The sequence below is a fragment of the Lissotriton vulgaris genome, chromosome 6, assembly GCF_964263255.1.
Source record: "Lissotriton vulgaris chromosome 6, aLisVul1.2, whole genome shotgun sequence".
Lineage (NCBI taxonomy): Eukaryota > Metazoa > Chordata > Amphibia > Caudata > Salamandridae > Lissotriton > Lissotriton vulgaris.
In genome coordinates this window covers 252,556,243-252,583,613 of record NC_141694.1, presented here as the reverse complement: position 1 = coordinate 252,583,613, position 27,371 = coordinate 252,556,243, and the positions used below count along the sequence as shown (strand labels likewise).

Here is a 27,371-nt window from a genome sequence, read left to right as displayed (position 1 = left end):
TGTGTTGCTTCATTTCTATGGGCCTGTTTTAGGAAGAGGAAAAAGGTGGGACCACTTGTTGATAGTGTATAATTTTTAATCATAAACCGTTCTCTCCTTTTATACAAATGATTTTAAAGGTCCTATTTCTGATCACAGCAAACTTGGTTAGTACTTATTTTAACCAATGTAAATATGTATTTAATAACTTGAAATTATTTTATATGAGATGTTGTGCTTTTATGGTCTATTTACAAAAGATCTAATAAAGCTGTGCGACTGACTGACTGATCTCAGATTGTTTGTATAAAAAATATTTCCTTAGTTGTATCTTATTTTTTAGAACCAAGCAGGGCTTGGTACAGGTCAGTAAAGTTGTATTTCTACAACAGGTTAATAAGAATATGCAAGTTGGATGACATTGGCATTATCACAGGTTTGTAAAATGTTTAAAGGCATTTGGCATTATGTTGTAATTACTTAGTGATGAACTTGAGACTACTTTTGGATTCACTTTTTTTTACTCAGTCTGGTAGGCCTAGATATCAAACTGGGACATTTCCTAGACAAAGGCAATTAAACCACTTTTGCATTAAAACACAGTTGCTTGGTTTTTCATACAAACACAAATCAACACTTCAAACTTTTCAGAGGAAATACAGTTAATGCAATCCTACGGGAGGACGTGTGGTTATCGGTTTGCAGGTAAGCAATCTGTTTTGAGATTTGAGTTTCTGGGGTTTGAACAAGGGTTCCCCCAGGGTCAAGGATGCATTCGAAGAACACCCTTAGCGCACTAGGACGGGCAGGTGCAGAGGGCTGAGGCCAATTGTTAGCCAATGGCCACTGGGTTGTGGGAGCAAAGCTCCTAGGGTTAAGCTCAGGGCAAAGGGGGCACACAAGGTGCACCCACAAAGACTGTAGGCTCAGGCACGGAGGCTACCACCAGCTGGAGAGGTAATTTGGGAGCAAGGGGGGGCCTGGACATTATCAGTTGGGACACCGAAGTCCGTGGGGCGTGGGGTTCAGGAGTGTCTTTATGTGTCAGATTTCCTTACCAAATCCGGTTGCGGTCGGGGTGGACCCTATGGGTAGAGGCTGCAGGCGTAGTCAGGAGGCTTCAGGTAGATCTGTGATCACAACATCCCAGGTCAGGTTCGCTGGGGAGACCTCCTAATGGTGTTGGGCCACTCGCACTCGGGCCGTGGGCGTCAGAGCCAGAGTCTGGTTCTTAAGCAAGTCCGGTGTTAATGGGAAACAGAGTCGTTGCAGGGAAGGCAGGACAGGTTCTCTGGGTTCTAGGGGGGGCGGTTGGACATGCTGGGGTTCCGCTGGAGAAGATCGAGGTTGGAACAGGCCGGTAGGGCTGGGACCAAGGCAGTTGGTGTCACCCTCTTCTTTCTTCAGAAAGGCTCTTCGGTTCGTCTTCTTGCTTGCCTAAGGTTCGGGGTCGCCCCTTAAGAATAAGTTACTTACCTTCAGTAATGATGTATCTGTAAGAGGCAAATGTAGTTGTAGATTCCTTACCTTAGAATTCTCCCCAGGCGTCAGTCTGGATCCAGAGATTTTTCTTTAGCATTACCCCTGTGCGTCATTAGTTGGCGTTGGTCGAATTTGCGTGCGGTGTCGGCATTGTGGTCGCCGGGATGACATTGCAGGGCCTACTTAGACGCTGCCCCTGTGCGCTGAAGTCGGTTCTGACACGACTTTCCACACCAGAAGTACAGAGCCATAAAAGACACTGACAAATGGTGCGCCATACCTAGGACCCTGTAAGGGAGTCCTTCTCCCTAGAAATCACTTCACAGAGCAGGGAGGATGGGGTAGGCGCTAAGGAATCTACAACTACCATAGGTCTCTTACAGATACATCGTTAACGAATAGATACCCCAGCAAAACCATCCCCGGAGGAGGGTCTGCAAACCAAGTTCAGACGAGAATGTCCTGGATGACCGAACAGGCAAAATAGTCGTCCCTCCGGACTTGGCTGTCCAGGCAGTAATGTCTAGTGAATGTGTGCAGAGATGCCCACGTTGACGCCTGCTAGATATCTAGGAGTATGGCTCCTAGTGCAAGTGCAGTGGTTGCTGTCATAGCCCTAGTGGAATGAGCATTCAACCCCAGTGGAGGATCCTTTTTTGCTAAAGCATAGCAGATCTGTATGCAAAAGACAACCCATCGAGAAAAGGTACGTTTTTGAACGGCCTGGCCTTTCTTGGCACCTACATATCCAATAAAGCGTTGATCATCCACCGGAAAGTTTTGGTCCGGTCAAGGTAGAATGACAGCGCACGTTTAGGGTCCAGACGGTGGCGTCTCTCCTCCTCCTTGGAAGGGTACGGAGGTGGGGAAAATGTGGGCAAAATGATAGATTGTCTTACATGAAGTACGAGTTACTAACCCTCGGTAACAATGTATCTGGTAGAGACGTAGTCTGGCAGCAGATTCCTTAACTTAGAATATCCCCAGGCGTGAGACTGGATCGGGAACTTTTTGCAGCAGCACCTCTGCACGCCGGGGGACGGCGCCACACGACGTTGCCCTGACGTCGGCCTCGTACGTGACGTCAGCGGGGTCATACAAGTCCCTTCCGGCGCTCCAACGTTCGTTTTCTTCGGAGAAACTTTTCCACGGCACAGCGCAGAGCCAACAAATAAAAACTGTGAAAGTATGGGAACAGTATGCGGGGAATGTAAATTTTGTGAATAAAGAAAGGGGATGGTGGAAGACACCATCCTAAAGACAGACACTGTATACACATATAAGTGGAGACCATGAGAAAAAGCCCCGCAAGCTAAGCGGAGGCCCCTTTCTGAGTGCAACAAGGGAAGAACATCACAATAGACAGAAATAGACCTATAGTGCCCTGTGGAGCTGGCTGTCCAGTAAGAACGGAACACAGAATTAACAGCAGTTCATTGTAGGAAGGAAAGAGAAGACTGGGCTTTCCTCTCTAAAAACAGAGGTAGGAAACAGAGCACAACCGTCCCTCAAAGAGGAAGACCATGAGGAGACCAGGACCCGAGGCAGTAGAGGCAGACTGAAGGGAAGGGAACTGGAGAGTAAAACAAACCTTCCCTTGAATGAAAGGAAGCATATAACAGAAAGAAGCCCCTCAGCAGAGGTTAACTGTATAGGAAAGCACCCAGGGGAGTGCAACAACCGGAACCCCCCTGAAGATAAAACCCAATGGCGACTGAAGAGGCCATTGGAGAACACCACCAGAAATGGTCCTCGCAGAAAGGGGAGGCTGGGTGGGCGTTAAGGAATCTGCGGCTAGACAACGTCTCTACCAGATACATTGTTACAGAAGGTAAGTAACTCGCACATCTGATAGAGACATCTAGCCGCAGATTCCTTAACTTGGAATAGATACCATAGCCATCCCCAAAAGGGAGGCGGGTCTGCGACAGGACAACAGAAAGCGCCATGCATGTGATCCAGCAACAGGGTGACGGATAAAGGGGAATAAACTGTGGCAGAGCAGTCCGACAGCAACCCCAGCAGCTCGAACAGCAGAAGGCACAAGATAGAAGATATCCGACAACATGCCAGAATGGCGCCACACCGTACCAGTATAAAAAATGAGAGGTAGAACTGTATGATCCCCAGAAGAAAGGGAGAGATCCCTTTCCACTAAATGGCGCATGAAAAGTGCATTAACTCAAGCTTGGAATGAACTGGAAGAGATGCAACCAGTGCAAAACAGACCAGGTATAAAAGAAGGCCGAAAGTGCCAGTGGCAAAAGCCCAAAGTTAAGCCAGAACCTGAGCAAGATATTGGAATTAGCCAGCAAGACAAGAAGCATGCCGAGCACACACCCAGCCCCAAAAGGGTAAAAAGGGGCAATAGCATCAACCCCATACCCGCTGAAGCAGGTAGGATACGTTGCCGGCAAAAGTTAATAGAGGCCTTAAATGGCTTACACAGGAACAGAAGAGCGCCCGACCGGGCAGCCCGAAGCCAGAGGATCAATCACCATACAGACTTGCCGACAGTAATTAATGACCACTGCCATCAGAAGAACTGCCCCACAGGCGTAGTACTAACAAGAGTAGGCTACTCTGAAGGGAAAGGGTAAAAAACGCCATGTCAACAAATGGTGGAAAGAGTCTTAAATCCAAGACCAACACTCCAAAAGACACAGATAGTGTCGAATACCAAAAATGGAGCATATGACTATTGAAAAACACTCCAGGAAGTGGAAGCACGGGAGAGCCTATGGCAATTTGCAACCACTTAAAAAGGGCTCAACCACACATGAAGATATTGGTCCAAAGTTCGCAACCATGACAAGGAGGTGGCAGCGTAGGAAGGGGAAACCAAGGCAAACGGCATGTAGGCATAACGTATATGCCAGACCATAGCTGGCACATTGAAAAGAAGGCAGGAGCGGCTACAAAGAGCAGATCATGAAATCTCCAAAAGAGATGTATTTCCATGGCAAAAGCAGATGGCACCAAGGAAACCTAGAATACCGTGCAATGGACATTCAATAGGTGCATGGAGCCCACATCATCTCCAGGCCCAGGGAGATAAGCAAGGCTATACAATAGCGTACAAGTACCCCACATGGAGTATGTATACCCCAGACAATGGGGACACCTCTTAGGGCAAAAAGCCAGGCCCAAAAGAATGCAGCAACAAACCGAACCCATGAACAGAGTTCTGGGCTGAAATGACGTTACCGTGATGCTAATAAAAGGGTAACACATAAAAAGAAGACGTAAGGCTCACTTCTCATGTTAACACAAAGCGCATCTAGAGGCTCACTGCCTATATTAAACACAGAGCGCATCTAACGGATGCGAAAATGAAAAAGTACCACAGAATACATGCCTAAAAGGACCCAAGTGGGAGGACGAAAGCCGACCAACAGCCGGTGCACCGCCCACTCGGCGTGAGCATCAAAGAGCAAAACCCCATCAAAGAGTAAATCAACCAGATGTTCCCGGATATTTTCAGAGAAGACACAGTCTCGCAACCAAGCGTGACACCTTAAGGCAACAGAGGTCGCCATGGCTCGGCCCAAAGAATCCACAGTATCTAAGGCTGAACAGATTGTGAATTCGGCCAGGTCGTGGACAACAAGAATAGAGTGAAGAAGATCAGCGCGAGCACCTTCGGAGGTGGCAGTAAGCAAAGACTCTGCAGAGTTCACCAGGGCAGACGTTGCCTTAGCCAAAACACACACGGTATTTGAAGATCGAAGGGCTGCACTAGTGGATGCAAAGACATTCCTACCCCAGGATTTAAGCCACCTGAACTCCCGAGAGGGAGGAAGCGTTAAAGGGGGCAGAGAAGGAAGTGAGTCTGTAACACAACCCCCTGCGCATCAGGATGCACAAAAAGACAGACGAGATCGTGATGAGCTGGGCCGTGGCAGAGCAAAACTGAGCACGCCACATTTCACTTGAAGAAGGGCGGACCCAGGTACCCAAGAGGGCATCATAGAGGGATGCATCAAAAGGCAAAAGTGCCTCCACATTGCCAGACCCACGGTGGAGGACCTCCAGCAAGGGGTCCACCGACAAGGGGGTAGAGTGGGGTTGCATATTAAAGATGCGGGTGGCCGAAGAGACCACTCTCAAAAAAGCCGCACCAGCTTCAGTAGCCCTCCGTGAAGGAGAAAACAGCTCATCAGTGAGGGAAGGTTGTAGGCTGACCCTCCCAAGACACTGAGGGTGCGCCACAAACACCAAGGGGAGCACTGGTAGCACCCTCCGGGCGACGCCGGGCGGGAGAGCAGAACCGAACCCTCTCCAGAGGCCTCTATAGAAGAATCCAGAACTCGACAGAGCGTTGAAACGACATGTGTCGGCGCCGATTGTGCCTCGTCAGACGCTGACTCAGCAGCCTCCAGCGTCGAGTCGGTGCCGAAACTATAATAGGTTCCCCCTCTGAAGAAGAGGTCGCCGGGGCCGGCGAGGCAATCTTTCGCCACATCCGAAGCAGGCTCAGATTCTAGAGAAAGGAGCGGAGGCGGAGCAGAGGAGGTGTGCCTCTGGCGCCGATCCGAGCGCCAGACAGGTGGCGGCCTGCCCGGAAGGCTGGGGTGTGCTCAAGTCAGGGCTACAAGCACGGGCAACCACCTGCGGTGCCATGCAGCGCGGCAGAGGCGCCGTGGAACGAAGAGGGGGACCCAGCCGGGCCGCGCCCTAACCACACCACATCTCCGACATTCCTGAGAGGCAAGGGCTCAATAGGAGCCGGGGGCGAACAAGCCGGTGAGTCCGTCGGAAACCCCACAAGTGGCAGAGGTTCCGAAGACACCCCAGGAAAGGGAGAGGACTTAAAGGAGGCCTGCAAGGCAGTAGCATAGGCCTCCCCACACCCAGAAAGAGCGGACAGAGGGGTGACGATCGTCGGGAGCGCACATCCGGAAGGTTCTGGGAACCAGATCCCCTGACACTCAATTAATCATAGCATTAGTGACGCGCACTACATACCCGTCAGGGTCTCGGCGCTGGGGGGTGGGGTGGGGTGGGGGGGGGGGGGGGGGGGGAACGCTGCAACTGTGCGAAGATCCAGGTCTTGAGGAGTCTCCTGAAGGTTAGGTCGTCTTTGGTCTGCCGTAGACGGATGGGGAGGACGTTCCACGTCTTGGCGGCAAGGTGGGAGAATGATCTGCCGTTGGCTGTCACTCTTCGGATGCGGGGGCGAGGTCTGCGGAGCTGAGATGGCGGGTGGGGGTGTAGAGGCTGAGTCGGCTGTTGAGGTATGCTGTTCCGGTGTTGTGGAGTGCCTTGTGTGCGTGGGTGAGGAGTTTGAAGGTTATCCTCTTGTTGATGGGGATCCAGTGCAGGTCTCAGGTGGGGTGTGAAGTGGCTGCGGCGGGGGATGTCGAGGATCAGCCGTGCGGAGTCGTTCTGGATGAGTTGGAGCCGTTTCAGGAGTCTGGCGGGGGCTCCTGCGTAGAGTGCGTTGTCGTAGTCCAGTCTATTGCTGACGAGGGCCTGGGTGACCATCCTCCTAGTTTTGGTGGGGATCGACTTGAAGATCCTGTGAAGCATGCTGAGGGTGCTGAAGCAGAGAAGAAGGTGAGGTTGATGACCTAGGCAACAAGCGCCTCGACTTACCAAGTGGAGAACGACGGCCCCGGACCCAGAGGGCGATCGATGGCGAACAGGACAGTAGACGGACCTGCAGACGACAACGAGGCCGGGGGGCGAGACGACTATGACCGGGACAGCCGTGCCGAGAGAAGCTTCATACAGTTTCAGACGTTGGCAGACTTCACAGTCCGTGGAGTCATGGTGCTCGCCCAGACACCACATACAAAAAAGATGCGGGTCTTTCGCTGACATCTGCCGCAAGACCGAATTACAAGATTTGAATCCCGAAGGCATCGCACACTGTGAGGCCTGAAAACAGGCCAGAGGCACTCACATCGCGCGGAAAAGAAGGAAGCTGACGTCAGCACGCCGGGAGGGACCCAGTTTCAGGGCCAGCATGGTGTAAAAAACCCAAAGCAAAAACACACAGTCAAGAAGGGCCGGCCCGCAGCCAACAGAACCAAAGTCACAACAAGGAGGAGTCGAGTGAGCATGAAGCACACAGAACAGACAACAGGGGCGACCCGCCCAAACGGAAAAACCCCTCCAAGAACCAGATCAACTTACAGGTCACTGAGGGGTAGAACAAGGGGGAGGCGGAGGAGGACAAAGCCCCGCCAAGAACCTCTGGATGGCCGAGTCCGCAGGGGCATGGAACGAAAGCGTACCATCGAAAGGAAGGTCCACCAGCCGTTCTCGAACGTTCTTTGGGAAAACACTGTCCAGAAGCCAGGCATGGCGACGAAGGGCAACCGAAGAAGCCATGGCACGACCCAGCACCTGCGAGATGTCCAGAGCGAAGATTAAACGCCGCCAGCACCCGGCCATTCAACACATGGTGCCTAAAATCAACACAGGCACCCTCCTGAGAAGCGGTAGACATAAGGGACTCCACTGAGTCCCACAAACAAGAAGTGGCCCTATCCAAAACACACAGCATAGTAAGGGCCCACAGAGCTGTACTGATTGAGGCAAACATATTGGGCCCCCAGAAGTCCAACCAGTGGGCCTCCTGTGACAGGGGAGACAACAGCGGCGGCAAAGAAGGAAAGGAATGCTGCAAAAGGGGGCCTCTGGTAGAGGGGTGGAGGGAAAGACACCAGGAGGGGAAGGAGGAGGAGAAGCTAGTGAGGCCTGCAAAGCCACTGCATAGGTCTCCATCTGGACTCTAGTCGCCCCCACACTGGGAAACGGCAGATAAGGGGAAGGAAATGCGGGGCCGCACCATCCGCGGAGAGCCCACGCCCCCAACAGGCCGGAAACCGACCCTCGGGGACAAACTGCGGCACTTACAGACAGGTGAGCAACGCTCTTGCGACCTGGGAGAAGGACCATGTCGACGAGGAGGCAGTGGGCTTGATAACCCTCCGCAGGGGACAGGTGAGATAACGACGCCGACCTGGACATGCAAGCTGAGAAAAGTTTCATCCGGCGCTCCTGCCGGGACTTCGGTTTTATATGCTGGCATGCCTCACAATCAGTGGAGTCGTGGTGTTCCCCCAAACACCATATGCAGATGGGGTGAGGATCCGTCACCGACATCAGGCGTCCGCAAGGCGAGCAAGTCTTAAAGCTCAAAGGCATTCGCACACTGTTCCCACACACACGCAATAGGAAAAGGGAAAGGCCTAAACAGGCCCAGAGCATGATCTGGATCCGCGTTGCACGTGGAAAAGGAAAAAAACCTGGGTGGAGCCTGATCTGAGGACAGATGATCAGGCACAGGAATTCTGGATCTCATACTCTCTGCCTCAAATCCGGAGCCACTCGGAAGACTTGGACCAGGTCTGTAATGATCTTCTTGAGAACTCTGGGCAGGAGTTGTGTTGGAGGAAAGGCATACAGAAGTAGCAAGTTCCAATTGAGGCGCAACGTTCCTCCAAGCGAGAGACGACTAGTACACACCAGTGTACAGATGTGCTGGCGTTGCGCACTCTCAGTGGTGACGAACAGCTCGAGCCAAGGTTCTTAATTGTGGAAGAGACCTTGCATCACCTCTGGATTTTACAGCTACTTGTAATATACTAGGAGCCAAATGGTGAGCTCGTTCTCCTTGAAATTCAATGATACTGCCAGGTGGTTCATAACCAGGAAGATTCTGTGATGGCCCATCACTTTCGTGAGGTGCAAGGCCTCCTGGCACAGGGTCCATTTACTCACCCCACCCTATTTGTTGCAGTACCACTTTGAGGTGGTGTTGTCTGTAGGCACCTGTACCAGCCTTCCTTTGATGAATGGAAGGAAGGCTGTCAGTGCCAAGTGGATGGCCCTCCGCTCTAGAACGCGGATATGGAGCTAGGATTCCACAGCAGACCAGAGGTCTCTGATCGCCACCTCTTCCAGATTGGCACCCCATCACTCATGGTTAGCCTAAATCTATCCCAGCAGCAATGCATCAGTCACCACAATCCGCTGCTCTGTGTGGGGTAGGGAGAGAGAGAGAGAGGTCTCCCGCTGACCAAATTACGGTCCAGTAACCACCAATGAAAGTCTTTTGCAGTCTCCTCCGACATCTGGACATGGTCGGAGAGGTCCCCTTGATGATGGGCCGACAGACTTCAGGACCCATTGCTGAGCCCGCACACACCACTTGGAGTGCTCGACAAGCACAATGTCATTAATCCCAGCGCCTCAGATTTGACCTCACTGAAATGCAGGAATGAGGCTGAAAGATCTGAATCCTAGCCTAAAGGGCTCTTCCTTTCAGGAGAAAGGCATACAACCAAACCATGTCCACAATGGCTCCAACAAAGGGTAGAGTCTGAGAAGGAGTCAGGTGTGACTTTGGTACATTGATAGTGAATCTCAAAGAAGACAGGAGGCTTGCCATAGTCTGGAGGTGTTTGACGACTGCCTTGGGCAAGTACGCCTTCATCAGCAAATCATCAAGGCATGGGAAAACTGGAAAACGTTACCTATGAATGTGTACTGCAACCATAGCTATCCCTTTCATGAACACCAGAGGGGCACTGGTGAGGCCAAAGTGAAGCAAAGCAAACTGAAAATGCTCTTGTCCCACCACAAACCTCAGGTAGCTCAAATGGGCCGCCAGGACAGGTATATCAAAATAGGTGTCCTGCATGTCCAACCTAACCATCCATTCAGTAGGGTCAAGGGCAGTTAAGACCAGAGTCTACGTCAGCATCCCTCATTTCTCCTTCCAGAGGAAGGAGATGAGGGCACATGTCTAAAATAGGACAGAGGCCTCCCTCCTACTTGGGCACCAGAAAGTAGCAGTAATAACAATCACAATCTACTTCTCGTGCTGGCACACTCTCCATAGCCCCCCGGGGGGAAATGCCTTGCACAAAATGGAGACATAGTGCTCCGTCAGCTGCAGGTGGAACGTTGGAAGGTGCAGCAGAGACAAGATGAAGGATAAGCATAGTCCCTGAGTACGATCTGAAGGACTCACTTTTCCACAGTTATTGCTTTCCAAACCGAGAATAATCGCTGGATCCTGCTTCCCACTGGGTGGCTGTCATGCCACAAGAGTGCCCTAAAGGGGCTTTGAAGGTGAGGCTGCACGTTGGACTTGGCCGCAGGGGGCGGTGGGCCCTCCTCGACCGCAAAACTGCTGGAATCCTTACTCAGGCTGCGCAGGCTGGCAATATGGGATAGCTTTAGCAAATCCACAAAAAGCAAAGTATGGGTGGTGCGGTTGGTGAGGCAGGGCAGAGAGGACCAGCGAGCATGGAGTAGCCCTGCTCTCTATAAAATGCTTTAAAGTAGTAAACAGGCGAATCCTGGCAAAGAGGGGACAGCTGGGCATCGCCTGAGAACCCGGTTGATCTCAGCCAGAGATGGCGGCAAATAAAAACATTTGTGTCAATGGCTTGCCAGATTTGATCTGTGGTGTCCAAGCCACAAAGAATCCGGAACTTGGCTTCCTTTAGACCGTCTTGGATAGCCTTACAAGGACAGGGTGGAGAGCCACCAAGACTCAGTGGCGTGGGAGTAGCATCCCATGAGGCAGCTGGTGTTTACTGAACAGACAGCAAGGCGAGTAGAACAAAAAAAAACTTGCTTCCAAAATGCTTGCACTTGTTTAGTCTCCCTTTCAGGTGTAGTGGTGCGAAAGATGTCTGGGTTAGACCTTCACCCCTAAACTTTTTTTTGTGTTTTTTATAAAGCGTAAACTTGACTTGAAGTTATCATAGCACTCTACATGAGCACTAGTTGCGTTACAGACCGACACATTAATTTTGATAGGCATGGGGAGATGAAGTAATTTGCCAGAATCACAGGATGCTGAGGGTCCCTGTCGAGATTCGAACCCAGTTACCCAGCTTCGCAGTCAACTGTTTTAGCTGTTAGGCCACATCCTCTTCCCTTACTTATGGGGAAGTGTGCTGAGAGAAGTACACTGGGTCACCCAGGTAAGGGGGATGGAGTCTCTCAATTTGTCTATTGACAGGAAGACCAAAGCAAGGCTTGGCCCAGGCCCCCAATAAAGTATGAGACAGTGACCCATTGGCTGGTAAAAAGGGCAGAGAAGAACTCTGCCTTGTTGTAGAACTACCGTCCATATGTCAGTTTTGACCGCCAAGGTGGGGAGCTGGAGGCCAATGACTTTGGCTGCCCTACCCATAACCATGGTATAGGAAGCTTATTCTTCTGCTGCTGGTCGAGGGGGGAGGGAATGCCTGTTTCAGGGGAGGTGTTGAGACCACTAGCCTCAAGCAAGTCATCATATAACTGTCCGTCTTAGTAGGGCTGAAGGAACTCATCATCCACGTCACAATCATTGCAGAGGCAGCTAATCAAGTAGAGGGAGTGGTGCCTTAACCGTCATCATTGGCATCTATGGATTCGGAGGCGGCATCGAAATTCCAGGGACCAGCGTGGACTGTTGGGCTGGAGGAGAGGTCAAAATCAGAGGGGTCATGACAGGCTCAGAGGATCCAACTGGTGCCGATAGCCGATCCACTGGCGGTACCTCAGATGGGAGGAGACTCTGCTCCCTGGCACCTGAAAGCGTGCCGGAACGAGTCAGCAAGGATCTGAAGAGCCGGAGAATGGCTGCATGGAACTCTTCGATTTGTTGAGGAGTGGCAGACGGCCCCGGAAACTGGTTGTGCTGGAACCAGTTATGGGATCGGCTCTAAAGTTGGGCAACTCGAGGGGCAAGATTGAGAGCCATGGTGCAGCACCCTCATCTGCTCAGGCGAATGCAAGTGGCGAGAGGGAGCAGAATCCTGCTTCGATTATTTTATGTTTCTTTCTGACTTACTGGACGGTTTGGAACGCGACAAAGACTGTCCTCTGGAGTGGGAATGAGACTGAACATCGGGCTTAGACCATGACAGAGTGGTCTCAGGGACGAGTCTTCTTATGCTGGGCAACTTAAGGTTTTGCTTCACCGTTCGAGAAGTCCATCGGGTTCACCAATGCGCAGTAACTGCAGGCTTTGGAGTTGTGCTCCGACGCCACAGATACACCTGATGGGGATCTGTCACATACATTTCTTTGAGACAGTCCCTGTAGGGCTTGAAACATGTAGTTTTAGGGAGTGACATCCCTTGAACATGGAGAATATTTTAGTTGGTGAAAATATCGAAGTGTCTCTATGGGACGAGAGAGCGAGCTCTGTATCCACATATGGTGGTGCAGAAAGAAAGGAACTAACATCAGCACAGAGTGGCACCTATACTGGCTCTGTATGCAATTTCTGGAGTGGAATGGTATCAGTGCAGTGTCACATGCCACACCATACTGGCTAAAAAGGTACTGCAAAATGTTTCTGTATCCAGTCTGATGCCCGGGGAATATTCAAAAGGTGAGGAATCTGCAGCTATAAGTCACTATCAGAAAAACAATATTTTTGGGAATTATAGACTTTAAGCTCAAAACTTCAAATCCCACCAGGGGGCACACATGCTTTCATTCTTCTGAAGAAAATATAAGGAGCAACACTGAGTGAAGTAATATTGATAGCATTATAGTTCTACCAAGTTAAGAAAAACACACAGTGGTAGAAACCACTTTGTAAACAAACGTGATTATAAGCAGATCAAAATACAGATAATGCCAAATGCCGTTTTTGTACAGTGTAAAAACAATATCAAAACAACATAAGCTGTAATAAAGTGTAGAGGTTTATTTAGTATTGACAGTACCTGTCCTTGGAAAGCATCAATGATGAACTGAAGTGCCTGTGGCTGGACACATTCAATGCATTTTTGAACAACATGGTTCCCGTTTTGATCTTTCACACACTTGAGGACATGCCCGTCGAGCTCTTTCACCATTTCACTCTATGAAAAAAGAAAAACAAATGTAATTAATCAAAATGTTCAAACAAGGAAAAAGGAGTATGAAAAGTAATTCCCTATACAAATCATCTGATGTGCAAAATTTTACCAAGTGCTAATTAATCTAGGAAACCTGGTTTCTGCCACCTACTACTTGAATCTATTACCTTAAAACAAGGAACAGAATATGGTGTAGAAAAACTCAACAATATGACGTAAGCCATGAAGTTCCCCAGTCTTTAAAAAGGATTAGCAGCAACGTAAACTATCACAAAATTGTTGAAAATAACTAGGGGTGAGATTTACTCTGTGAAGTTACCCAAAATATCCTCAAGATTCCACAGAGTAACGCAAGCGGCAGAGTTGAGGTACATCACGCTGCTCACACTGAATTTAATGCCAGGAGCTTGTTTCACGCTGTAAAATCAGCGCAAACTGCACCATGTTTTTTTCTGCCGCTCGAGTGGGTTTTGTACTCGAACAGCAGGTTTCCCAACGCACGCAGTGGCGGCCTCCTGCAACTGGTCGCATTGAGAAATCTCTCAGGGAAGTGGTCTAGTGTAGGAAACTGGCTCTATATATACTACACCAACGTGAGGTGTAGTGTGTATAGATTCCAGGTGACCCCAGAGGTAGGCAGAGGTTAATGTTAGATAGAACCTTACTCTCTATTCGTGGTAGGGTCGTCGAGCAGCAAGGCATTATCAGCTGACAGTGTTAAGCATTTGATGTATACACTTAGTCAGCAAATTAATTTACACACTCAAGAACTGAACTCTAGGCCAATTGTGTTTTGTACTAGGTCAAAGGGAAATGGCTAAAAACCGCCCATCCTTTCTTCGCGCCCACGTAACCAACAAAGAGTTAGTCATCCACACGGAACTGGCGTATGCGATCCAGATAGCATGAGAGCGCACGTTTTGGGTCCAGACGGTGGAGCCTCTCTTCCTCTTTCGAGGAATGCGGAGGCGGAAAGAAAGTAGGCAAAGTGATGGACTGCCCGATGTGGAAGACTGTGACTACCTTGGGCAGGAAAGAGGGTCGCGTCTGCAACACAACTTTGCCCGGATGGACAGAAAGGAAAGGAGGTTGTGAAGAAAGAGCCTGGAGCTCATTCACTCTCCTGGCAGAGGTGATGGCAACTAGGAATACAGTCTTAAGAGTGAGAAGACGAAGGGCACAGTTATGAATTGGCTCAAAGGGAGCGCACATCAGATAAGTCAGAACAAGGTTCAAGTCCCACGCGGGCATCACGAAAGGAACAGGTCGAAACATATGAGTGATGCCCTTCAGGAACCTATTTACAACCGGGGACTTGAACAAAGAAGGCTGATCAGGTAGCCTTAGAAAGGCGGAAATGGCAGAGAGGTAGCCCTTGACAGTGCCCAGGCAGTGCCCTGCTGGGCAAGAGAAAGAAGAAAGAGGAGAACCTCAGAAAGAGGGGCAGAAAGTGGATCCACAGCCTTTGCTGTGCACCATGCCACAAATCTGTTACACCTGCAGGCGTATACCGATTTTGTGGAGGGACGCCTGGCTGCTAGAATAACCTCACAAACTTCAGGAGGCAAGTCAAATGGCCTCAACTGTCGCCGCTCAATCTCCACGCATGGAGGTGGAGGCTGGACAGGTTCGGGTGGAGGACCGTCCCCTGCTGCTGCAACAGAAGGTCCTCCTGAAGAGGCAGACTAATCGGGGGATCGACTGACATGCTGAGTAGCTCTGGATACCAGTATCTTCGTGTCCAGTCCGGAGCCACAAGGATGACATGGGCCGGGTCGCGCCTGATCTTCTTCAGCACTCTGGGCAGAAGTGGTATAGGCGGAAAGGCGAACAGACCGACCGCAACTCCACTCGTGACGAAAAGCGTCTCCGAGCGAGTGCCGCCTTGGAAATTTAAACACACAGAAATGATGACAATTCGCACGCTCTTCTGTGGCGAACAGATCTAACCAAGGCTCTCCCCATTGCTGAAAGAGACGTTGCGCCACGTCCGAGTTCAGACGCCATTCGTGATCCATCATGCACCGACTGCTGAGTTCGTCCGCTCTCTTGTTCAGGGAACCTGCCAGGTGTTGAAATACCAGGGTCACGCCGTGATGTTCCAGCCACTGCCAGAGGCGCAGAGCCGTCACAACTACGTGCTCTGGTTGGGGTAGGGAGAGGGATCTGCCACTGACCCAATCGCCGTCCGTGAGCCACCACTGCAACTGTCTTGCAGTGCCCTTCGAGATCAAGACATGGTCGGACAATTTGCGCTGATGCTGGGCCCACTGAAACTTCAGGTCCCACTGCAGAGCCCGCATCCGCCACCTGGCGTGATGCACCAGAAGGATGCAGGAGGCCATCAGCCCCAGAAGCCGCAGCGTCAACCTGACCGAGACTCGGGATAAAGACTGAAAGATCAGAATCAGAGCCTGAATATCCCGAACCTGCTGTTCGGGAGGATGGACCCGAAATTGCGGCGAGTCTAGATCCGCTCCGATGAAGAGGAGCTTCTGAGAGGGATACAGGTGTGACTTCGGCACATTGATGGAGAACCCCAGCAGGTGCAGGAGGTCGGCCGTAGTCTGGAGGTGGCTGACTACTGTCTGGGGCGAGCCCGCCTTTAACAACCAGTTGTTGAGATAGGGGAAGAGTGACACCCCTAATCTGCGCAGATGAGCTGCGACCACCGCCATCACTTTCGTGAACACCCGAGGGGCTCTGGTAAGGCCGAAGGGGAGCACGGTAAACTGAAAGTGCTCCTGGCCTGCCATGAACCGCAGGTAACGCCTATGGGCCGGCAGGACGGGGATGTGAAAATAAGTGTCCTGCAAGTCCAACGCTACCATCCAGTCTCCCGGGTCGAGGGCAGCTAAGACCTGAGCCAAAGTCAGTATCTTGAACTTCTCCTTCTGGAGGAAGCCGTTGATGTTCCGCAGGTCCAAGATAGGGCGTAGGCCCCCTTTGCCCTTCTTGGGAACCAGAAAGTAGTGGGAGTAATAGTCACACCCTACTTCTGGCTCAGGAATGCGCTAGATGGCCCCCTTGGCCAACAGGGCCGTAACATCCTCTTGCAGAAGATTCAAGTGATCGACAAGCGGTGGTACTGCGGTGGCTTGGCTGGAGGGGTCGCCTCGAAGGGGAGGGAGTAGCCCCTTCGGACGATTTGCAGCACCCACCTGTCCGATGGGATGGTGCGCCAGTGAAGGAGATGATGGCGAACCCTGCCCCCCACTGGCTTCAAATGGGCCTGAAAGCTCAGACTAGGAAGACTTTGAGGCGGATGCTGCAGGGGTGGATGTGGACTGGCCTCGCCGTTGTCCCCGGGTACCGCCACAGCGGTTACCACGTCCGCCACCGCGCTGGATGTTAGTCTGCGGCCCATGGCTGGCAGGACGTGTGGGGGCGCCCCTTCCTTGGCCACTAAAGGAGCAAAAGGCAGCAGTTTGCTGGTGTGGGGACGACAGGCCCAAGGACTTCGGTGTAGCCCTGGAGTCCTTAAAACGCTCAAGCGCACTGTCTGCCTTGTCGCCAAAAAGGCGACGGCCATCAAACAGCATTTCCATAAGGGTGTTCTGGACATCAGCCACAAAGTTGGCGGACCTCAGCCAGATGTGACGCGAACCACCACCGTTGTTGCAATCGCCCTGCCTAGCGAGTCAGTTGTATCCAGCCCACATCGGATGGAATACCGTGCCGCATCTCGACCCTCCGCAAAGGCTTGGGCGAGTTTAGTCCGGGCCTCCTCCGGACATTGTGGCAGCACGTCCACGACCGTGTCCCACAGAGAGTGGGTATAACGGTCCAAAAGGCACGAGGTGTTAACTGACCACAACCCCAAACTCAGTGAGGAGAACATCTTTTTACTATATTGTTCGCACCTTTTGGATTTCCGATCAGGGGGAGCTGTCGGGAATGCGGTATGGGATTTGGAGGCCTGGATGACCAGGCTCTCGGGGGTGGGGTGGGTGGACAGGAAGCAAGGGTCGCCGGTGCCGGGCAGTGGCTTCTGGCCACGTTCCTATCTACAGGGGAACCTGTAGCGGGCCTGGACCAAGTGCCCAAAAGAACATCAGTCAAGGCCTCATTAAATGGCAGTAGAGGCTCCGAAGAGCTTGCCTGCGGTTTAAGGACTTCAGTGAGGAGGCTAGTCCTCACGGCCGCGACGGAGAGCTCAAGAGCCAAGGCCAAGGCCAAGGCCCGCGTCAACACCACACTATAGGCAGCCCCCTCCACCGTAGCCACGGTAGGAGGGGAGACAAATCCAGTTTGGGGCGAAGTGTCCAAACCACTGGCCTCCCCTAGCTCACCTGCCAAGTCCTGAAAAGACTGGAACTCCTGTGCCAGAGGGTCCTCAGACCCCTCCCAATCCGCCTCGTCTCCCATCTCCTGGTACACAGGCTCAAATGATGGGGCCGGGTCATAGAAGAAATGTTCTTCTCTCGACGTCGACGTTGGAACCGGATCGAGGGGGAGATCTGGGACGTCGTCGTCCGGGGACGGCGTCAGGGGTGACACCCTGCGGGTCGATGCCAGCTGAGGGGTCGTGAGGTCGACCAGCGGGGACCCGGATCCGGGGGGGCCCTGCGGAGCCGGGACCGAAGTTGCCGACGGCACCGGGGCCGAAGCACCCGACTGCGCCAGGGCCAAAGCACCTGGCCCGCTTGGGCTCCCAGTCGGGACCGCGGTGCCCGAAGGCACCACGGAACCCGACGGAGGAGTGAGCAACCTCATGGCCATGAGGAAGGCATCTATCTCCTCCGGCGTCGCTTTCCGCCCAGGGACTGGCTGGTATGGGGCAGGCCGCAACGCCTGCGGCTCCGGCGGAGCTGCGTGGGCGGTGTTGCCCGAACCCCTAGCCGCGTCGTGCAAGCGTTGGGGGGGGGGGAGAAGAGTCAGAAGAGCGGTGTCGCCTCTTCGACTTCTTGTGCCTCTTACCTGAGGACTTGGAGCCCGACGAGTGGTGTCGACTCGCCGAGCTGTGATGACTCCGGCCCGTGACCTTTCCCTCGGCCTCCTCCCAGACCGGGACCTCTAGCGGCGCGGGGCCGACTGCCGGAGCTCGAGGCGCTTACGGGACCGCTCCCACCTGGCCTTCGACGTCACGGCCCGGCAGTCGGGGCACGACTTGTCATCGTGGTCGGGCCCCAGGCAATGCAGGCACCGGCGATGGGGGTCGGTAACAGACATCAGTCGGCTGCAGTCGGCACAGGGTTTGGACCCGGGCATCCATACCGGCAACGATGGAGTCATTCGACTCGAAAAACAGATCAAAAAGATCGAAAATGTTTAGTCAAAAAATGACTAAAGGGTACCACTTTTTCCGGATCGGCGCTTGCTGGCGCGGAAAAAAGAAGAACTGACATCAGCGCGCGAGGGCGGCGTCTAAGTACTCCGGTGACGTCATCAAGGAGCAGACGACGGACGCGGAGCCGCAGAAGACGCCTACCGACGCGCAGGGGTACTGCTACGCAAACATTTCCGGATCCAGACTGACACCTGGGGATATTCTAAGGTAAGTAATCGAATACTAACCTGTTTCTTTCAGATATAGAGCAGTTTGAAAATGCAATAGAAATTGTACTTTGTTTGATTACAGGTGATGCAGTAGGTTGTAACACTTCGCAAATACAGTACATTAAAATAAATAGGCTTTTTCAGTAAACTAAAGGTAAGTTACTTTTTACGTTACTCTTCTAACTCCGTGCTGGATACCTAGATTCAGCACTGGAACATTTCCTGCAAACAGGTAAGTAAATGCGTTTAGTTATTTGTGCTATTTTTGAAGAATACTTTTAGGTTTCAAAACTCCACAATTAGAAACTTTTTGGAAGAAAACTGTCAATGTTATCCTACGGATGAAAAACAGGTTATCGGTTCATAGGTAAATAATCAACTGTGGGAGTTAAGGTTCTGGGGTTAGACTCAGGTGTCCCTCAGGGTCAGTGATGCACTTTTGTTGCACCCTCGGCAGCACTAGGGAGGCTGAGTGCAGAGTGTTGAGGCCAAATGTTTTCTAATGGGGGATAGGGGGCCTCCGATTGGTGGCCACTGGGTTGTGGGAGCCAAGCTCCTACCATATATTTTGCAAAGTCATCCTGTGCCCTGGGCACCCCCCAACTTTTTGCTAACTGGAAGTAACTGACTCTGACTGACCCTGAGCTCTGTTTAACAAGGCCCAGTGCCAAGCTAAAAGGAACACATTAGAATACAGTTAAGACACCAAACATACACTAGGGTACACTATGGTATGGTGGGGTACCCCTGTAATTGGCATGACCTACCCCATAAGCCCCTAGCATGTAATAGGGCAGGGGGTTGAAACTACCTAGAAGTCTCCAGTATCATGGGGCAGGGCAGTTTAGAGGCCAGCAGATTTTCTGCACTAGCATGTGTGCAGTGCTGAAGCCTAAAGTCAGTTTAAAAGCATCCCTGTTGGCCAGGACAGCTTTGAAACCTTAAATTGTGCTCAAACTCGACTTTGGGGGTAGGGACCATTACAAATGAAAAACCTATCATGTTTTTGCATATTAGGGATCCCCAGGGTCACCCCTAGGTATCCCAGGGAAGGGGGGTCAATATCTATAAGGAGCGCCCTTATAAAATGAGTTTTTATATGCCTGGGTAAAGTGAAATTTTACATGTCACTTCCCATATTGTGTTAAAGAGCTGCTCAAATTCGACTTTGATGCTAGAACAATTGGGTAAGGATAATCTGCATGATTTCTGCAGATTCAGAACCCACGAAGTCTCCCCTAGTTGCACAGGGGGTGTAAGCATGAGCGGATTTTGCGGATTGGCAATCCGCGAATTTGCGGATTTGCAAACTCGCAATCCGCAAAATCCGCGAATTCCCGCGGATTTTTTTTTTTTTTTGTGTTCGCCCGTGTTTCTGCCAGTTCGCGAGGGTTTTTACAATTTCGCAATTTGCGAACTTACCTGTCGGGTCGCAAGTTTTGCGAACTTGTTGTTTCTACGTGTCCAACCTGTTTGGGACACTCTTCTTCATCACTGCCACTCTCTGTCACCACTGCCACTCTCTGACTACTCATGCCACCCTCTGGCCCACCCATGCCACCCTCTGTTTCATCACCACACCCTCTGGTTGTCCAGTGTACATTATTTTTGGCAAAGCAAAGCACACCTTCCCTGCCTCAAGTGACCTGAATTAATTTGGGGCTGATTAATGTGTCACAGAATATTTTTTTAGCTGGCACCTGCTTCCTTAGTGCGCCCTGATTAGTGATCTTTTGCACTTGCTAAGTGCTTTCATTGTTGCAAATTTAGTTACAACACCTGCCCTGCCCCAACTGACAATAATGAATTAGGGGCTGATTAATGGATTTTAACTTCCAGCCTGGCTCCTGCTTGTCTCCCTTAGCTGTAATTCAGGACCTTTGTGGCATATGTGTAACTATTCTGAGGTTCAGAGCAGGGTCACATAATAGTTGCAACTGGCAACTGAACTCTGGAGGGGCCCCTCAGGAAGCACTACAGGAAATGGCTACTAATGATGAGCCTGAACTTTTGAACCTGGTAAGTAGTTACTTTCAGTTTTGCTAAAATCGTATTTCTGCAATTTCGCACTTATTCGCGGGGCGCGAACTCACGCGAACAGTGCGAGCAAAATCCGCTGCTCGCGGATTTGCGGATTTTTCAGGAAATTCGCAAATCTCGCGGATTGCGGATTTCCCGAAAATCCGCAAAATCCGCGAGCGGAACGGATTTTCCGCCCATGCCTAAGGGGGTGGGGGTCCTGTAGAAATAAGGGAAATACTTATTAAATATGGTTTTGTAAGCCCTGGTTCTTGAAAAGTGGCCCAAGTAATGTTCCCCATTGCAAACGCCATGGCCCATAGGTTAACATGGTAGGAAGCGATTGATTAATAAATATTGATAGGAGAGGACTAGCCGAACCATCCAAAAAATTCCCAGAATGGTAGTAGTAAATCCAACATTATTATATTGTTGAATTTCTCCTAAAGTGTACATACAAGAAGTTATGAGACTTTCTTGTTTGTAAGTCCAAATTCAGCCTTTCAGTGGTCTGCCCTGATTGGTCAGAGTTAAGTGGATTATCCAGGCTGCTGGGAGGGCAATGTGCTGGTCTATAGGAACACCAGGCCAGGAGGTGGCGTCGTAAACTATGCTCTTCAAAGGCAGAGGGGAGGCCTGGGTTTCAGTCCACTCTGACAGTCTTGACCCAGAGTCAGGACTAGGCTTAAGGAAGGTATGTGCAGCTGGTAGGGGGAAGAATGCCTGGAAATAAGCCATCCCAGGGGGTGTGTTTAGCCAGCTCTTACCTCCTTGCTGGAATATCAGCCGTTATGGATTTGGAAGAATGATGCACTCTGGGACAAACTAATGCCACACTCTACAGGATGTGGTCATAACTATGAGGAGTTGCCCAGCTCTCATTGGTCAGCAGTGACCTGGTGCTTGACCCAGAGAATTTTGAATAAGTATCTGAGAGGGGCAGAGCCCTCCAGATCTGCAGATGCTGTTTGAAACTTATTGAAGCAAGAAGTGCCCTGCTGAAAACGATTTTGCTGTGCAAGGAACTCTAGGGCCTGACCTCTTAAGACTGCACCAAGTAAAACTGCAGCCCTGTGGATTACCTTGCTGCCAAAAGACTCAAAAGTGGAACTCCCTACAAGCTACAGGTTAACAGAGCTCACCTGGACAGCCCCACATAGAATTCAAAGCCTGGAGCACCAGTGGATTTGTAAGGTTTTTGTTCAAGTGGATTGCGGAATTGAAGTTTCACACTTTCTAGGACCCTCTTGGAGATCCCAGAACCTTGGATTATGTGTTGAATACTTTAGAACCCGCAAGCAGAACGCCAGGAAGGTTTTCTAACTGGACCCCGCTTGCTGAAGAAGGCGGCCCACCACAGTGGTGAGAACATTCTTCAGAACAATTTATAAAGGTGTGTCCCTGATAGAGAAAACGAAATGACTAACAGGGGCACTGTTGGTTTCGAAGCACTAGAAAGTGACTAATCTTTAAAAATTCATAACTCTGGTTCCCTACAGTGGAATATTTTTGTTTTGGTGTCATTTAAAAGATAGAATTATTATCTAGTTTTATAAATTGGTGTTGGATTTTTATTTTGTGTTGTGTCTTAATTATTTACTGAAATTGTGTTTTTAAATGCTTTACATACCTGTCTTTGAAGTTAAGCCTGTCTGCTCGCAGCCACGTTACCAAGGGTTGGGCAAAGGAATAATTTTCTAAGACCTATGCTGAGCCCTATCATGTGTTAGTGGCCTTATTGCCAGTGGCAGACCTACATTTGCCCCCACCAATAACCCACTTTCTAACAGTTGAGGCTCAATGTTTTCTAATGGGGGATAGGGGGCCTCCAGTTGGTGGCCCCTGGGTTGTGGGAGCCAAGCTCCTAGGGTTTAGGTCAGGGCAAATGGGGAAACTGAGTAGCACAAAAGGTACACTCTCAGCAGCACTGGGGTGGCCGGGTGCAGAGTGCCGTTTTGACGTTGGGCGCCCTTTTTTCAATGAAGAACATCCGGTTTGTAAAAGCACTGCAGGCAGGGAGACAAAGGACTTCTGGGCGCGACCACTACTTGGAGAGGTAAGTTGGGAAGTTAAGGGTTGGTCAGGCACCGTTGGGTGGGCACACAAGGCCATGGGGCGTCGGATGCAGGGGTGCTTTTTGGAGTCGGATTTTCTAACCAGACAGTCGCGGTTAGGGGGGCCCTCTGGATTTAGGCTGCAGGTGCCAATTGGAGGCTTGAAGCAGGTCAGGGGTTGCCGGATCTCGGGTCAGGATCGCCGGGGTGACCTTGTGGTGTTTTTCCGCTCGGGCCAGGTTTGCGGTCTCCCGGCTGGTTGCAGTTGAACAAATCCGGTGTTCACGGGAGAAGAAGTCTTTGGAAGTGAAGGCAGGCAGGTCCTTTGGCGTTTTTGAGGTTGCTGGCTGCAGGACACACCAGGATTTCGCAGGAGCAGGTTCGAGGAAAGACAGGCCGGTAGGGTTGGGGCCAAGTCAGTGGGCGTCTTCCTCTTGTTAGCTGGCTGCAAAGCTGTTCGGTTCTCCTTTTCTTCTAATTGTCAGGCTGGATCTGAGGAAGCAAGGTTCAGGGTGCCCCTAAATACTAGATTTAGGGGCGGTACAGGTGGGTAAAGGGCAGGAACCAATGGGTCCCTTCCCTGGGGTAGGTACACCCCCGATGGTGCAACCCTCCCTGTCCCTGGTTGGTTGGGTCCCCCCATCCTCACGATGGCGGAGACTCAGATTTGTGCTTCACCTCGCCTCCCCCACATGAGGGGTGGAGTTGGCAGAGGTGGGCACACCTCTTTCCCTCACTTGTTTTTCCTGCCGGCTCTCCTGCCCAAAGTGGGGGGTAGAACCAGTGGGGAACCAGTTGCTAAAAGCCTTTGAAGCTTCCACTTCGTGAACCCTGCTCATCCTGGGCAACTCGTCCCAGGATGTGCATTGTTTCAGGCTCCTAAGAGCAGCAGGATCTCGACCATGGGATCCAGAAATATGTCTGTTGGTGGCAGCCTAAGCAGCCACACAGTCAGGTCACTAGACATTGATAGAGTTTCAGGGGGCATCTTTAAGGTTTGCGGTCTCCCGGCTGGTTGCAGTTGAACAAATCAGGTGTCCAAGGGAGAAGTATTTGGAAGTGAAGGCAGGCAGGTCCTTCAGGGTTTTTGAGGTTGCTGGATGCAGTACACACCAGGATTTCGCAGGAGCAGGTTTGAGGAAAGACAGGCCGGTAGAGTTGGTTCCAAGGCATTGGGCGTCTTCCTCTTGTTAGCTGGCTGCAAAGCTGTTCGGTCGTCCTTTTCTTCTTATTGTCAGGCTGGATCTGAGGAAGCAAAATTCAGGGTGCCCCTAAATACTAGATTCAGGGGCGGTCAGGGGGCATCTTTAAGATGCCCTCTGTTGTGCATTTTACATTAAATCCCACACTGGCATCAGTGTGGATTTAATGTGCTGAGAAGTTTGATACCAAACTTCCCAGTCCTCAGTGTAGCCATTATGGTGTTGTGGAGCTCGTAATGACAAACTCCCAGCACCATATACTCTTAAGTGCAGCACTGCTCTTACAATGCCCAAGAATGGACTTGGGCACTGTAGGGGTACAGGGCTCATGCACTCGCACTCTCACCACTGGTATAGTGCACCCTTCCAGAGAGGTGACTGATCTATGCCAGGGCAATGGTTTGTGGGCATGGCACAAAGAGGTGTGCCATTCGACTCTTCACTTTGTTGAGCACCAAGACACGCAGCCTGCAAGGGCAATGTGTGTGTCCCCGGGTACAGGGCTTCTAAGGGTGGCGGTGAAAAAGTGCCATCTTTCTTGCAAGGTATGCCCCCACTTTTCGCTGAATTGCTGATGTACTTTGACTGAGTGTGCCCTGGGCTCCTGCCACTTAGGTGCCAAAGGTCTGTGTTCCTTCCCTAAAACTGTGTTGAAGCTAAAACCCAATTGGCATATCTGGCACCATGTCAGCCGCTGGTAAATGGTACACTAGGTACCCAGGGCATTCTGACCAGAGAAGACCCCTAAGTGCTGCAGCACTTATTGTGCCACCCTCAGGGGCCCTGTAACCTGACACCCACACACTACATTTGCAGGCTGAGTGTCTAAGTACAGAACTAAACAAAGAGTCGACATGGCACACATCTCTGTGTGGAATGCCCACAAACCACTGCCCTGGCATACACCAGTCACCCCTCTAGCTGGGTGCCCTATGCCAGTAGGGAGGGTACAGATGCATGAGCCCTGTACCCCTACAGTGCCCAGGTAAATTCCTGGGCACTGTAAGTGCAGTGCTGCCATTAAGAGTATATGGTGCTGGGAGTTTGTCATTACGAACTCCACCGCACCATAAAGGCTTCACTGAATACTGAGAAGTTTGGTATCAAACTTCTCAGCACATTAAACCCAAAATTGATGCCAGTGTGGGGTTGTAAAAAAGTGGCCCTGTATATACTGGACCAAAGTAAGGTGCAGTGTGTATAGAGTCAAATCCCCAGAGGTATAACAAAGGTTAAAGTCAGATCTGACCTTACTCTCTAATGTGGTAGCTTGGTCGAGCAGTAAGGCAGCATCAGAGGACAGTGTAAAGCATTTGTTGTACACCGCCAGTCAGCAAAAGGTTTCACACACAAGAACTGAACTCTAGGCCAATTGTTTTTATATCAAAAGATATAGTTTTATTTTAGAACCAACAGGTCTCAAAATATACTTTTCTCAATATGATTTACTTTAGTTAAGTACTTTTCAAACAAGGCAATAGACTTTTGAGTACAATAGATACAGTGGTTGCAATAGGCAAACCAATTTCAAACTCTTGGTTACATTGATTAATTTTGCTAACCACAGGACTGGATCCTAGATTCAGTCCTGGGACATCTGCTGTAAACAGTTGAGTAGAAGCGTTTTGATTACAGTAGTGATGTTTAAGGAATATAATTGTATTTTAAAAGTTGACACTTGTTCACATAGAATCTCCAATGTTATCCTATGGGAAGAAATTCACTTAGCAGGTAAGTAGTGTTATTGTTACTTTAACATACTTACTGTTGGATCCTGGATCCAGCACTGGTGCATCTCCTGGAAACAACTGAAAGAATTCGTTTATGTCATACAGGCGATTTTTAACTAATATTTGTAAGTTTCAAAAATCAGGCAATGTTATCCTATGGAAGGAAACTCAAGTTACTGGTAAGTACGGTTAAAAGTACTTTTCAGGGTCAGTGCTGGGCACCAAGATCCAGCACTGGGATCTCTCCTGATAACAGGTGAGTAAATCGGATTTCGTTGTTCGTCTGATTTTAGATGAATATTTTAAAGTTTCAAAACTCCACACTTAGAAGAATTTCCAAGTGAAACCAGTCAATGTTACCCTATGGAAGGAAAGTGAGTTATCGGCATTGGGTTAAGTACTCGACTGGCAGAGTAAAGGTTCTGAGCAAAGACTCAGGGGTCTCCTAAGGTCAGGTAGGTACAGGTGTTACACCCTCAGCGGCACAGGGGCAGCCGGGTGCAGAGGTAGTTAGGCCCAATGTTAGCCTAAGGGCGGCGGGCCTTTGGTTGATGGCGGCTGGGAAGCAGGCCATGCTGCTGTGGGAGCTGGGCTCCTGGTCACTTGCTCAGGGCAAATGGGGTAGTAGGTTAGGACAAAGGTTGTATTCCCAGGGGCAATCAGGCGGCTGGGTGCAGGGTGCTTTTGAGCCTTCTGGCACTCAATGTTATTCAATGGGAGACTTGAAAGTTGAACAAAGGCTGCAGGCTTGGGGACGGGGATTCTTCAGGAGCGACCAACACTTTGAGGGGTAAGTTGGGATCTTGGAGGATAGGTAGGCACCCAGGAGTTGGGCACAGGGGGGCTCGGGTGCACGGGTGTCTTTTGACATCAGGGAATCTTACCCTCTGCTGGTCGCGGTTGGAGGGGTCCCGGATTCTAAGGCTGCAGGCGTCGTCTGGGTGGTCGAGGAAGGTCCTTGGGCACTGGATTTCAGGTCACAATCGCCGGGGGGTCTTTGTCCACACAGGTACAAGGCGAGCGCAGAGTGTGCTGCATTCGCGGTTCCTGGCTGGCACCTGGGGTATTGCTTTTTGTGCAGAACCACTGATCGTGGGAGTCCCAGTCTTGGTAGCGTCTCAAGGCAGTCCGATCCTCCGGGGTTCTTGAGGTTGCTGACCACTGAAGGCGCCAGAGTTTCGCAGGAGCATGTTCAAGGATCAACAGGCCGGTAGGGCTGGGGCCAAGTCAGGTGGTGTTGATACTCTTGTTATCGCTGCACGGCAGGTCTTCTGGTTTCTTGATCTTCTTGCTGGTTTCAAATCGGGATCTGAGGAAGGAAGGTTCAGGGTGCCCCGATAGCACAAGTTACTTACCTTCGGTAACGATATATCTGTAAGAAACAGTAGTTAGTGTTAGATTCCTTACCTTAGAATACCCCCAGGCGTCAGACTGGATCCGGAAAGTTTTGTGTAGCAGTACCCCTGCTTGTCGGAAGGCGTCGTCTGCGGCTCCGCGTCCATCGTCGTGGTCGCCGGGATGACGTTGTCGGAGTACTTAGACGCCGCCCTTGCGTGCTGACGTCAGTTCTTGTACATA

General features: G+C 50.9%; 1 protein-coding gene across 2 annotated transcripts in view; it reads right to left on the bottom strand.

The window, feature by feature from the left end:
- PUM2 (pumilio RNA binding family member 2) overlaps positions 1-27,371 on the bottom strand; it is a 755,055-nt gene that overhangs the window by 134,092 nt on the left and 593,592 nt on the right. For both annotated transcript variants that reach the window (XM_086926282.1, XM_086926283.1), the window contains exon 17: positions 13,155-13,292. In XM_086926282.1, the coding sequence (XP_086782408.1) occupies positions 13,155-13,292 (138 nt within the window). The remainder of the gene's footprint in view (positions 1-13,154; positions 13,293-27,371) is intronic.